Source organism: Podarcis raffonei, chromosome 10 (genome assembly GCF_027172205.1).
Source record: "Podarcis raffonei isolate rPodRaf1 chromosome 10, rPodRaf1.pri, whole genome shotgun sequence".
NCBI classification, from domain to species: Eukaryota; Metazoa; Chordata; class Lepidosauria; order Squamata; family Lacertidae; genus Podarcis; species Podarcis raffonei.
The window spans coordinates 58,893,302-58,906,735 of record NC_070611.1 but is presented as its reverse complement, the minus strand read 5'-3'; the positions used below and the strand labels follow the sequence as shown (position 1 = coordinate 58,906,735).

Below are 13,434 nucleotides of genomic sequence, written 5' to 3'. Positions count from 1 at the left end.
ATCTTGGTCTGATCCCTACCAAAGCACCTTACATTCTTAAACAAGGGTGTGTGCTCTTGATTACTGAGCCAGATCAGTTAACTGTTAAGAAATCCAGAGTGTGAACTCTTTTGTTTAAATTTAATTTCTTACATTTATGTCCCATCTTTCTTCTGCCGTGGAACTCCATGCATTGTGCATATGGCTGCCAAGAGTCACCCATCTAAGCACTGAGCAGACCCAGACCTGCTTAGCTTCAGTAAGGTGGTGACCTCATATATCTTCAGGCTGTACTCTAGGTATATCGCTTTGTAAAGCTAAGATGCGAAATTGGACCGAAATGATTCTAGCCATAGAAATAAAAAGTAAACTAAACAAAACTAAATTCAACCCGTTTCCTCCACCCACATAAAGATGCAAGAAAACTGTTGAAATGAAGCTTCATATACCAGGTGTGAGTTGTTAATAATAATTTAGTACATACAGCCAGCAAACAGGTAGATAAGCTCTGCTATACAGTGGTACCTTGGTTTTCGAACGTAATCTGTTCTGGAAGACCGTTTGAGTTCCGAAACTTTAGAAAACCAAGGCACAAAGGGCAGTCTGCAAATTTAATAGAGAAAAATAACATATACACTCAGTAGAAGCCGTTTGACTTCCAAGGCGTGTTCGAAAACGGAAGCATTTACTTCCGGGTTTACGGTGTTCGAAACCCAAATGTTCATCAATGGAGACGTTTGGAAACCGAGGTGCCACTGTATTGTGACCTTTTGTGCAGTGCTGTGTAATTTTACACCCTTTGCTACACTCAGATAAAGAATCATACAGTAAATAAAAGAAATCTTTATTTTGCCTTTATTTTTTTGAATTAAACTGGCTTTCTTTTCTCCTCCCCGCTCCCCCACCAGAACACAGACCCTGAACCACAACACTTATCTCTCACAACGCTCTTTGGAAAGCAGGAAAAGTCTAACGTATACCAAGATACCTCAGAGCAGTCACAAAAACTTCACCAAGAAAACTTTCCTCTGAGGCAAGGGGTGGTGCGCTCTCTGTCCTATGAGGAACCTGGAAGACACTCGCCCACAGCAGAGAAGCAGCTTTGCCCAGCCATTCAGAAACTGATGGTGCGTGGAGCAGAGCTTCACCCGGTCTCCGAACTCCCTGAGAACCGGATGTGTGAGAACGGCAGCGTCCCTTCGGTAGGGGAGGTTTTCACGGGACTCTTCAAGCCTGTGGCTTCTCATAGTATTCGGACATCTCATCCAGTCCAAGATGCCGCCAGCACACGTAGCCTGCTGCAACAGCTCCATAGTCAGTCAGGACAAATGAGAAAAATGGAGCCCAGCAATGTAGGACCAGTGAGTTCTGCTGCATCAGTCTTCACCAGGGCTCCTGCTGTCTCCTCAGGATCCCAGGTAAAGAATGTGACACAGCCTCATCTCATGTATTTCAATGGCTCTCTCCCAGGTCAGACTTTGGGACCTCCAGCCCTTGGTAAAGAACAATCCAAGCTTCCCGGACAGTCCCTTCCTCTCTCTGGGAACCAATCTGGAAATTCTGGAGTAATTTCACCACAAGAGTTATTAAAGAAACTTCAGATAGTGCAACAGGAGCAGCAGTTGCATGTATCCAGTCGGCCAACCTTGGCAGCCAAGTTTCCCGTGGTTACTCAGAGCAGCAGCACCCTAAAACCTCTGGATTCCTGGATGGACAAAGCTTCAAACACAGAAAAGCAGCCTCCTCTTTTTCAGGTAAACCAGCAATAGATTTGATAGATCCTAGAGTCCGAGAACCTTGGATCAACAGGCTGCTTGTTCTTCTACTTTCAACATTCAAAAACCAAAAGTACATCTCTCAGTTCTAGCATTGGGGAACTGTAGGCTAGTTCATGGTCCATACTAGTGGTGTCCAAACACTGCTCCTTAGTTCATTTTAACAACCCTTTGGGCTTAGCTTGAGTTTTTTCAAGCATGTAGATTTGAAAAATCCCAAGTGGTTTTTTTGTGTGCAGCTTCCTTTCACCAGCAAATGTCCCAACAAATCAAAAACCTTTTACCTTTGTGGGTGAACCTCATGTCAAGTCATCCCCAGATTCAAAAGTTCTTGAGTGGGGCATGCCTTTTCAAGGGGGGCAAGTGGACATTTTGTACCTGAATTTCCTCTGCATCATTAGACCATAGCCAGTACAGTCGTACCTTGGTTTTTGAACAGCTTAGTTCTCGAAGTGACTGTTCCAGTTTGCAAACTGTTTTTGGATGCCGAACGTCCAAGAAGGCTTCCTGCAGCCAATCAGAAGCCACACTTTGGCTTTTGAACGTTTTGGAAGTCAAACGGACTTCTGGAACGGATTCCATTTGACTTCCATGGTACGACTGTAATGGCTTTTCAGAGCTGTAATGAAGGATTGCTGGTCCACTCAGTTCCTTGGATGGCTTATTTGAGGCAGTGTGCTTTATATGCATAAAGGCAGAGGTATTGCTTGCTTTTGCCTCTGAGAACTTGTCTCTTATTGCAGGAACTGAAAGTTAACATCCAGCAAGTATTTGTGTGCACAGGAGCTCTGACAGGTATATGAAGATGCCATTCGCACAAGAGTTTCCCCATTCATTTCCAAAAGGAGTAGCTTTGCATCTGCATCCCATTGCAAGCATGGCACTGCTCCTGTGCATTTGTGAGAGTCCTGTGTGTTCACTGGAGATACTTCTGAATATTGTTAGAGTCATTTCAGACATTGGCGAATAGGGTAATATATGGGGTAGAGTGTGAGCCTCATTCTTGGGATATGTGCTTACCACCATGTATAGGAAGTAACACATGAACTAGGTGCAAACTTGCAGAAATGGATAAATAATTCACTCAGTTTCTGCAATCTTTTCACTTCCAAACTATGATGGAATAAAAGCAGAAATTGGACAAATTGCACATAGATATTGGGTCACAGGTAATTTGCATCATTGCATCAATGATACCTGGGACTCCACCCAACTGCATGTTAGCTATTTCTCCTTATGCCAACATTTGAGTGAAGCCTAATGGCAAAGGGTGGTAAGGAGGAATACAGCTGGGATGGGCAACTAGGCTAAAGATCCCTTGCCTGCACATCCACTGATACTACTGATCCCAAGTGAATCTAGGTTTCCATAGCTTTGTCCCTATGGAATATAGTTTTGCTTTCCCATTGACCTTCAGCACTTGATTTCTTGATTTGTTTATAAAGGGTTTTTCAGATATACTAGCATATTTTGCTGTTGTCAAGCTGCATCCAAGAAAAGGCATTTCTAAATTATAATACAAATCACTCCCACCACTTCCAAAGTTAAATGATCCCTTTAATAATCCTTGGAAATCCCTCACTTGGGCAAATGGGATCTGTGCAGCTGTGGGGGCTTGGCTTTTGGCTGCTGCTTTTGTTGTGCAGTCTGCCATTTCCTCCAGCCTCTCCTCCATAGACTGCAGCCAGGCACACTATTAAATAAAACTGGAAATTGAGCTTATTGTTAGGCTCTATAATTTTAACTAATAGAAAGTGTGAAAGTGCAGGAGGTGTCAAAACAAGAAAAGTTGGAATTTGATGATTCATTGACCCTGTGTCTGAGGATGATGCTTATGACATTTGGACTAAAATGAAATGGAAAAACAACCATTTGGGACAGAATTTGATAATGGCTTCATGATGTGATACTTTAATCAGCTTGCTGATCTTATGTTGAATGTGGACAGCAAAGTCTATCCATAGGAAGAGAATGTTTTATTGCACAGTATTGTGATGGAACTGAGAGATTGTCTGTCCATTGCAGGGGAGGTACTTTCTGGGCTGGGTTGCCCAGGGTTGGAAAACAGGTTTTATTTCCACCAATACAGTATCCCATAGTGCAGCTCTTAATGTTTTCTTACAGATGTCGATAGGGGCCATTCACTTACATAGGAGAAAATAAAGCAATATCCTCGGGAAAGTACTTGGTGGAGGCTAAACCTGCCCCCAGTGACACCAGTTTATTGGGTCTTGCCAACTGCAGCAGATTTAATTGGCTCTATAGTATAATGGGTATAACTAAGTTCTGAGCCTATGGCTGTCTCCATAGGCCTTGCTCAGGTCTTTATTTTGTGGTTGTGTTAAGGGTTTGAGATTTAAAAACGGGTGTCAAACACAAATGGACCAGGAGTTCAGATTTCCCAGGGGCTCACATTTTCATTGAAAAGCCATCAGTTTTGATGGAGACAGCAGCAGGAACAGAGATTAATTTTTAAAATTACCCCGGACAGCCAATTTCATTATGCCATCCTTTCACAACATATGTCAGCAGATTTCTTCACCGGCATGAACACTACCCCCAGTTGCTAGTTCACTTGTCCCAGGCCTAAGTGCTCCCTTGAAGCTTGAAACCCACTGGTTTTTAAAGCTTTTTCCTGTGTGCCGCTGCTTGCCAGCCATAACATTTTCACATGCAAAGACAGCTTTCCTCAGCCACTAACCTAACTGCCAGCTTGCATTGTGGTTGCCATGTTTCCTGGGTGCCATTTCTTGGTATGCCATTTTCCAGGTCTCCTTATATAGCTTATATGTTATGTTTTGTCTCTTTGCCACATTCTACTATAGAACTATAAAAGTACAGAAGCTTTGTCAGGGTTCAAGTGCCCATAAAAAAGCTGCTTAATGAAGGCTACAGTGGTAGAAAGGGCTGCTGCTTGTATGCTGAGCCAATAGCAAGCAAGCTCAAACTTCAGAGACGTTTGGCCTAAAAGTTCTAAGTGAGGAAGTTCTTGCTCCAGACTTTGGCAGTATCACCTGTGTCTATTCTACAGAAATATTTAAGTTTGTAAAGACTTCCGGATGAGCATTGCTGCTAATCTGTACTATAGTGTATTGCTGCCAGCTGAAGACTTATTTGTCACCATAACTAAGGACAGACATTTCAGTCAAATAGTATTGGCGCAGTCACACATGCAGATGCTCAGGCAAAGCGAATCAAAGCAGAACCTGACAATAAACGCACCCAAAAGTCTGTTCCCTAGAATTGCTTTTTGGCATTTTATCTGCTCCCACTGTCTTTCAAGTGGACCAAGTTTTATAGGGTCTGCTGGGTGCAGCTTGCCACCTAGACAACATCTTGACTATTGGTGGTGGGACTGAACAAATGTGCATTTAAAGGACTCGCCATAAGTTCCTTCAGTAACTGGAATCTGCAGTTTGTACTTCCTCAGCAGTGGGCTCGACATATTATTGGTCTCATTTCGATTTGGCTTGTGATGCATCTCCATCTGGCTTCAAAGCTGTAATCTGCAGTATAAGGTTCAGTGGAGGGGAAATACTTGTTACGAAAGCAATTAGGAAAAGCAGAACACAGTGGTACTTGAATCAACCCAAAGAAAACACAAGCTTGTTCAAGTCTGAGCTGCTCAAAGAGCATTCCTAGGCAGTCCGTTTCAACTATGCACAGAGAAAATGATTTTTCACAAAAAAAAAGTTGATAGGAAGGCTTTCCCAAAGCTGCATTGATTGTAAAGAGGTAAGAGGTGCAACCAAAATAAGAGGAAAGGACATAAAATTGGAGGAAGATCTTGAAAGTAGGGGTTTAAAGGTAGAATTCCTGCTTGTGGCATGCTCTGATAAAAAACCAGTTCAGACAGCAGGACTATGGTTTGGACCCAAAGAACCATTGGAGTTTTGTCTGTGCAATGGGGCTTTCCTCCCTTTTCTTGTTGTGGCCACTTATGCCCAGTGACTCCTGTGGGTCAGGGAAGTCAAACAACACCTCCACTTGTGGAAAAAAGAGTGCTTTCCATGCAGACAAGGGGTCCTTTTAATCAAAACCTATGGCTGTATTCAAATGTGACCTTCCCAATTACCAATAAATATGGTTTGTGGTTCGAGGACCTGAACCCCACGCAGTGGAATGAAACACAAGGACACGTGATATAAGGTTAATGGGCAAGAAAAGGCCACAACTTTATTGATTACAGCAAGTGAAAAGGTATTGGCTTAGGCATTGGATTACGTCAGCTGACTCCACCCACTCGGAGAGGGGTGAGTCTAAAAAACAAAGGGGGTTTATTCACCAGTAGGTGGAGCCTGTTGATGCTAATCCAACTATAAGCTCTCCCCTGATGTCACCGAGGGTCGTGCCATGGCCTCCCGCCAAGCAGGCATCGGACAGAATACACGACCGCCGGATTCCTTTAACGGAATACCCAAAAATTGAAGGCGCAGGCGATGGCCACACCTAGCCCTTCGACACCACAACACATTATTCCAATGCCTAACCTACCCACCAATACCACGAAAGTTGTGACGATTGCTACGAGGTAGGCGAAGAAACCAAAAAGCCTAATGCCAAATGGAAAAATTCCTACCAGCCCCCCCCCGGACAACCAGGGCGACCAACCTAAGGTCCATAGCAAGGCCAAAAGAAAACTGGAAACCCTGCTCTAAGGGAGTGGAGGGTGGGTGACTCGCGACGGGATGACGAAAAGTGAGGGCTGGAGGCTGGCACCGCAGCAATTTAGGCTGCTGTACACGCCCCCTTGAAGGCACCTGGTTGGGTGCTTGGCCGAGGGCGTGGGCGCCAGCCAGGTGAGTAGGAGGCAGGGGGCAAACGCCCCCTGCTTGAGGCGGAGTCCGGCTCCCGGCCACAACCACTCCCCTCTCTTGCAGGGAGGAGAGTCTTTGTTGGAGTAGAAATAAGGATGGGCTGAAGCACACCTTCTTCCTATCATGCCCAGCTGCAGATATTTCCTTAGTTGTAAGAATATAAGAAAAGCCCTATTTGGTCCAGCATCCTGTTCCTCACAGTGGCCAATCAAATTCCTGTGGGAAGCACATCACAGATTTGAGCCTGGTCTACAAGGAGTTTCCTGTGTCAGACATCATAGGAAAGCCCATTTAACAAACAAGGAAGTCTCCTTTGCTGGGGAAGGCTGTCTAATTTTTTTTGGAACAGGAACATTACATCTGCATCTGGGTTATGCATGTATGCTATTTCCAGTTTCTTTAAAATTATTACCTGCCTCCAGCCCAAGTTGTTATAATAAAGTGTTTCGTTCCGTGTCTGTTAGTCTCTTCAAGCATAATTAATGCCTAGGCCTTGAAGGAATTCCCTAAAAATAACATTCTGAAATATCTGCCTTGGGGCAGAGAAAGAGAGGCTTATCCAGCTATTTAAGCTGCATACAAGTATTACTTTCCTTTAAAAGCATGGCCATTGTCAACAGAAGCCTGCAAATCTGCTATACACGTGTGTGGGATTACACTTCGCCTTAGAGACTGAAGCCTTAGACCTTGCTGACCATGGTAATGTGGAGCAATATGCAATCTGCTCTTCAAAACAGGCTGCTTGTTCATAATGTATGGGGCTGCCAAAATGTATAACTACAGGTGATATATAGCTCTCCCAACCATTAGATAAAATGAATTAATGGTTTCTAATTAATCACCCTGCTTAGCAAAGACGAGATTCAGCAACTGGATCATCAGTGTACCGTCTCTTCCTGTCTGCCAGCATCTATTTAATTTAGCTTTAATGTTGGAATCTTGAACTCAAGCAACTGAAGGCATTAGTGCAGCAGCCTTTCACCGATTTGTAGCGCAGGCCCTGCTTAAAGCCTCACTTGGCTTTACATGAGCAGATAATGTCTTGTATAAACAAATAAAAACCTCATGGAATCATTAGAAGAGAAACATCAGGGTAGGGAGGGTGAATCTGGGTACAAATTTTAATTAAAGGGCTGGTGCCATGCTGTTTTTATTGTAATTATTGGTATGTTTTAAACAGATTTCATATATGTTAATAATTTTAATTCTATCAATGTTTCATTGTGTTTTGATGATTGAATTTTCTGTTTTGTGCAGTTCTTGTCTTTTACTGTAAGCTGCCTTGAATACCATCGGGGGGGAGGGGGAGAGAGACAGCGTATCTGTATACAAATAAATAAGGGGTCTTTTTTCAGGCAGAACCTGATAAGCCTCCTGACTTAAAGGGCTGCCCTCCACCCAAAGAATTAGTTGGCCAATTTCAGGTCTGCATGGGAAATTTTGCCACATACATACATACATACCCCAAGCATAGCTTTTTGGCCATTTAGGGCTGGCAGGTCATACCACTGCTGTGACAACAGAAGCCACAACTGGCGCAATTTTTCTGTCAGGCTGCAGCAACAATCCAGTTCTGACACATGGGTCTGCAACACTGAATCTATTTTGGCCCTTCTGGTTGAAACTGTTCAGGCTTTTCTGAATTCTAGCTGCCCACACTCTTACATCTAACCTATGTCTGAATGATTCGGTCTCCAAGAAGCAGCCTTTCTCCATTCGGGTGGTTTCTTTGGCTCTGAGTCCATTCCCAGAGCCATTCACAATGGCTATCCAGGTTCTCTGGACTGCAAGAGCCACCTTAACTCTCTGCTTGGTGGCACATCAAACCGAAAGTGACCCTATCACCCTCAACCCAAAGAGTATTTTTCTGCCTTGCTAGGATGACTGCCAGCTCCAGCAGGGTTGAGTTCACCTTCCAGAAAGGCAGTAAGCTGCTTGCCAGATAGTTTTTTAATGCCACCTCAGATTCCTTTGTATAGCTGTGGTTGACGTGTAATTTAATGTGATGTCCTTGTGTGTGATGAGCAGGTCATCTCACCGCAGCGAATTCCTGCTACTGTAGCTCCTTCACTACTGATGTCCCCGATGGTGTTCAGTCAGTCTGCCCCAGCACCGCCAAAGCCAAGTGAAGGTGGATGGCTGCCCGTCGTGAACCAAGAAGCTGTTTCTAGTTCCACTAACAGCCTGTCTGTGCAGAACCCAGAAGCAGCTGTTACAAACAGCAGCTCACTGACAAAGCTACAACTACAGGAAACGTTACTACATCTGATCCAGGTAAAGCGTCCATTACATTTCTCATCTGTCCTTGTCCTCTCTTAAAAACTATTTGCATCTGTCACCCTAGGAGATAAGTGCAAGCGGGGAGTTGGAATGAATTGTCACCAGTAAGCATACAGCATTGTTGTGTAGATAATCCTCAACTGAGTGTTTTGTTCTGTTTTGTTACACAGGTTACTTCTCCATTTTGCTAAGTTGGCTGATGGTCCAGTTTGGTTATTATGAAAGTAAGACTTACCATATTGTAAGTCTACAATTAGGCATCTGTGTGCCCTGGAAAAAAACAGCCCCCAATTTGCAGCTGTCTTGTCAGTAGCTAGAGCATTGACAGCACCTCTAGTTTCTCACAAGGTCTGAAACAGTTTAGATGCAACAAATCAGCTCCCTATGCACTGCAGTCAATTGGGAGTTGCTGATCTGTGCCCAAATGTTGTTCATTCTGACAGCCAGCAGTGGGGATCCTGCTTAGAGCTACCACTGACTGTAGAAGTAGTTTTATCCTGCCTTTGCTCCAAGTTGCTTAGAACAACATTTTAGCCTCAGTAAAAACCCAGGAAAATAATTAGAATGACAGTGGGTGGCATGCTCAAGACCACTCCGTGGGATCTAAATTTGCATTTCCCGGTGCATTAATGAACACAACGGTACAAAAAATGTGGAGTTTTAATTTCTCTGTGGTTTTAAAATTCGTATTATTAACAAAGTATATGCCTTTCCCCCTTCAGAATGACGACAACTTCCTAAACATCATCTATGACGCGTACCTTGTCAGCGTGAGAAAAGCAGCACTGAAAAAACCCATGTGAAACTTTGTTTTTTTTTAAATTAAAAAATGCATCTCATATCCTGAACTTGACTTTTTAAAATAACCGTCAAACAAAGCAAGGGGTTTGGGGCTTTCTGCATAGCTTTAAATGATGCTCTCTGGCAAGTCTGTGCTCTGCTGAGGAATGAGTGGGTGGGAACGGATAGTGCCTTCCAGAGGGTAGGGTGATGTCACAGTATGACAACAGACTTAAGATACCTTTATAGTGTTTTTCTTATGTAGGCTGGATACCAGCATGTATAAAGATTTATATTTTCTCTTCAATAATACATCTGTTTTTTGTGTTTTTTAAAAGAAGAATATTAGAGATTAGTTGCCTAGGTACTTTGCTGGAATCATTAGTTACCGTAGGTGGAAGTTACTACTCTACATTGTTTACAAAGGATGGTACTTGCTGGTGGCCACCAGGTGGCAGGCTTGGACTATAGTAGAAAACTTTGAAGCTATTGTGAAAGCTGTGGCTAGGGAAAGCTTTTCAAAGAGCTAAAAATAACATTGTGGTCATCATTGCCAGTGATTTGGACATCCATCCCTCTACTATCTCTGTTCACACAATCTGTATGTTGGTTTTTTGTTTTGTTTTTAAACCTGTTTGATGGCAAAGAAGTGAATGCGTATGCCGTGGACATCCATACCACCTCCAGTTCTACTGAGCACCACCCCCAAAAAGAAAAACCACAACAGAGGCTGTCATTATCCTTTGGAAGGAATGTTACTTGCCCACAGGAGACTGGTTTCTCATGTTACAATTTCCCCCTAAATGCCAGAGTTGTGTGAAAAAGATAACGTGGAAAGGGTCTGCATCCAAGAGTCAGCCGCTGCAAAACGACTTGTCTATGCCAAGAATTTGATAGGATTCTGTATTCCATTTCCTTTCTTGTTCTCTGCAACACACCCCAAGTTCTCTGCATGCAGACTACTATGTAGGAAAGAGGTGGTTTTCCTCTTTTTAAAAAACAAAAAACAAAACCTCATTTTGTAAGCAAATATTTTTCTATTTTGTGACCAGAACTTTCATAGCAAGGAGTAGATGATTACATTATAACTCTTTAGAGTCTTTTCTTTCTAGCTGTTTTTCCCCTTTGATGTAGATATAGGCCTTCATTAGACTGTGATAACTTCTGTGTGCTTTTCTCCGGGATGACTGCATTACTTTTAAGCATTTTGTTAAAACTAGCAATGTGAATGAATGAATAGTTTCATTTCCACTGTGTTGTTCAATCAGAAGATGGACAGTAGTTTCAATTACCCATTTGTAAAGAAAATAAAATGTATTTACACAGATTATGTGTTGGATTCATCTTATTATCACAGAGGCTAAAAGATTCTGGAATTGAAAACCTTACGGTTTTATGGTTTTTAAGTTTGAATCTAACTTTCCTCAAAAATGCGTTAGATTTTAAGTACAGCACAATGCACAAGATGTTCCGTAATTTAGTGCAAGGCACTAGAATTGCATGAAAAGGTGAGGTGAAGTGTGGCCTTTTTAGTTTAGATCTGTCAGATAGGATTATGCACCTGCTTTTGTCATGTAAGACCATTAGTATCACAACAGGTTTCTGGAATGCAGTTTCAGCCATAAGGGGCAAGAAAGAGAGAAAAAGCAAAATAGTTTGAGGCAGCAGGAGACCTTTGGATGGCTGAGGGTGGAGGAGCTGGCAGAGTGCAAAGTCCTAGGCATTTTGGGGGGTTACAAAAGTGGAGAGGTAATGAAGCAAGACTATGAAGGACTTTGATACAGCATGAGATTTTTAATCTCAGGGTTATGGGTTCAAGCCCCACATTGGACCAAATATTTCTGCATTGCAGGGGGTTGGACTAAACCAACGCTATGATTCTATGAAGGCAAGGACCTTGGCTGGGTCTTGGGTGATTTGGCCAGAGTAATTTTGAATATGATGAGGATGATACCTTACAAAGAGGTGTAATGCCAGTAATTTGTCAGCGGAAGGAACTAAGGGGTGTTTTGATCCAGCCAAAAGCTGCTTCTGAGGTTCTGGGATGTGCTACAGCAAAGCCAGAAAGTCGAGTGACCTGCAGGCTCCCATAATATCCCACTTCTTTATAAATAGCTTGCTGAATCTCTTCCATTCTTCAGCTAACTTCTCAAGCCAGTGGAGTCACACCATGCACTATAAAACATTTCCTTCCAAGCTAACACCTCCACCTGAGCAACTTGCTGCACTGAGTTGCAAAGCAGATTGCCTTGCTTACAGCCCGTCTTCTGCCCATTTAACTCTTGTCTGTTTCTCTTGGAATTGGACCCCATCTGCAGTCTTGGGCCCAACACATCTCTACGCTTGCCAAGGAAGTTGGTTGTCAGGTTTTCAAAACTGGGAAGTCTGGTGGCATGAAATTAATCTAATTTCAGATGACGGGATTTTGCTGCTTGGGTTGACAGGCATTATCTGGGAAAGTTTATTTGCTTAATGTCTTGGTTCTCACATTTAGTATCCGTTGCATTTCCTGTGAGGCTGTGTATGCATTAAACTATGAGGATGGCACTGAAATGTCAGTGAAGTGTTAAAGCAGCATCTCTGATTTTAGTGCATTTATGTCAGTATATTTACAATTCAAATATACATCATGAAAGCATCCTGGTTATTTTCCAGACTACCTTATTTATAAACTTCATTTTATAAATGTTATAAAACAGGCTTCATGGCTTTAAGTGTTTGCTTTATGGTGTTTTGACTAGTGCAATTTACTCACAATTTTTCTGCTTCCAATCATACGGATTCTGGATTTTGCACAAGGACATCTGAATTCAAATACAAGCACCTCTTGCTTTCTTGACGGCTGTCAACTTCAATTTTTAAATCCTCACATAGATGTAAAGAAAATAAACAAGGTAAGAATTTTAAAGTCCACTTTAAATTGTATATGTGATAATTTATGAAATCTATCTCACTGAATGAGTGTCTTAGAGGAAGGGTTAAGTATAAGTATACCAAAGAAATAAGTTGATTGTATGGTGTGCATAGATAGACACCCTATGCTCCACTAGGGGTTGTCCCAACCTTCCTTAACAAGATCTTAGCAAATTCTGAATGATTCAGAAATAGTGATCTTGCTGTGGCCAGATCATGCAAATACATTTCTGAATACACATTATCTATCGTTATTCAGGTTGACCTGGTTTGACAAGTTAATTATTTTCATTTGGCATCAATCTATTATTTCCTTAAGACCCTATTCTTTTTAGTCTACTGAGTTTGATTTTATTTATCATCCATCATGCCGTGTCCTGGTTTTAACATTTTGCTGTTCGAATCCTAAATATGTACTTTTTTGTTGTTGTGCCCAATGGCTGAAACAAACAAGTAAATCTGAATTTATTTATAGTGAAAGCCTTGTTTTAGGGGGTTGCCTGTCTAAATTATGCAAGCAGGAGCTCTCTGCTGGATAAAGCTTGTCTGTTTTCAGCCATTATTGCATTCTCCTTGATTTATTCTTCATTCCCTTACTGAACACAGCCTTTGAGAGTGAACAAGGAAGATCAGAGTTTTAAACACCTTTTGTAATTCTGCAGATCAGCGTTCTATCAAGATTATTATTTGTGCATAAAATGGATCAGCGCTGGGTTGCTCTGGCATCTTGGCTCCTCTGCAGATGTAAAGTAGCTTAGAAGTTGTCAGGCTGTAATATCCATTTTGTACAATACACCAGGGAAGACAGGTAACGCTTTTTATTCTTGTGGATTTTCAGATTTAGCAAGCAGAGTGGTTTTCAGTCAGTGGCAGGTGAAAAAGGGGGTTCG

At 42.4% G+C, this 13,434-nt stretch overlaps 1 protein-coding gene across 6 annotated transcripts in view; it reads left to right on the top strand.

The window, feature by feature from the left end:
- DCP1B (decapping mRNA 1B) overlaps nucleotides 1-10,958 on the top strand; it is a 36,427-nt gene extending 25,469 nt beyond the window's left edge. For all 6 annotated transcript variants that reach the window (XM_053405840.1, XM_053405837.1, XM_053405836.1 and 3 more), the window contains 3 exons: nucleotides 888-1,733; nucleotides 8,600-8,845; nucleotides 9,574-10,958. In XM_053405840.1, coding sequence (XP_053261815.1) covers nucleotides 888-1,733; nucleotides 8,600-8,845; nucleotides 9,574-9,654 — 1,173 coding nt within the window. In that variant the 3' untranslated portion in view covers nucleotides 9,655-10,958. The remainder of the gene's footprint in view (nucleotides 1-887; nucleotides 1,734-8,599; nucleotides 8,846-9,573) is intronic.
- The last annotated feature ends 2,476 nt before the right edge of the window (nucleotides 10,959-13,434 follow it).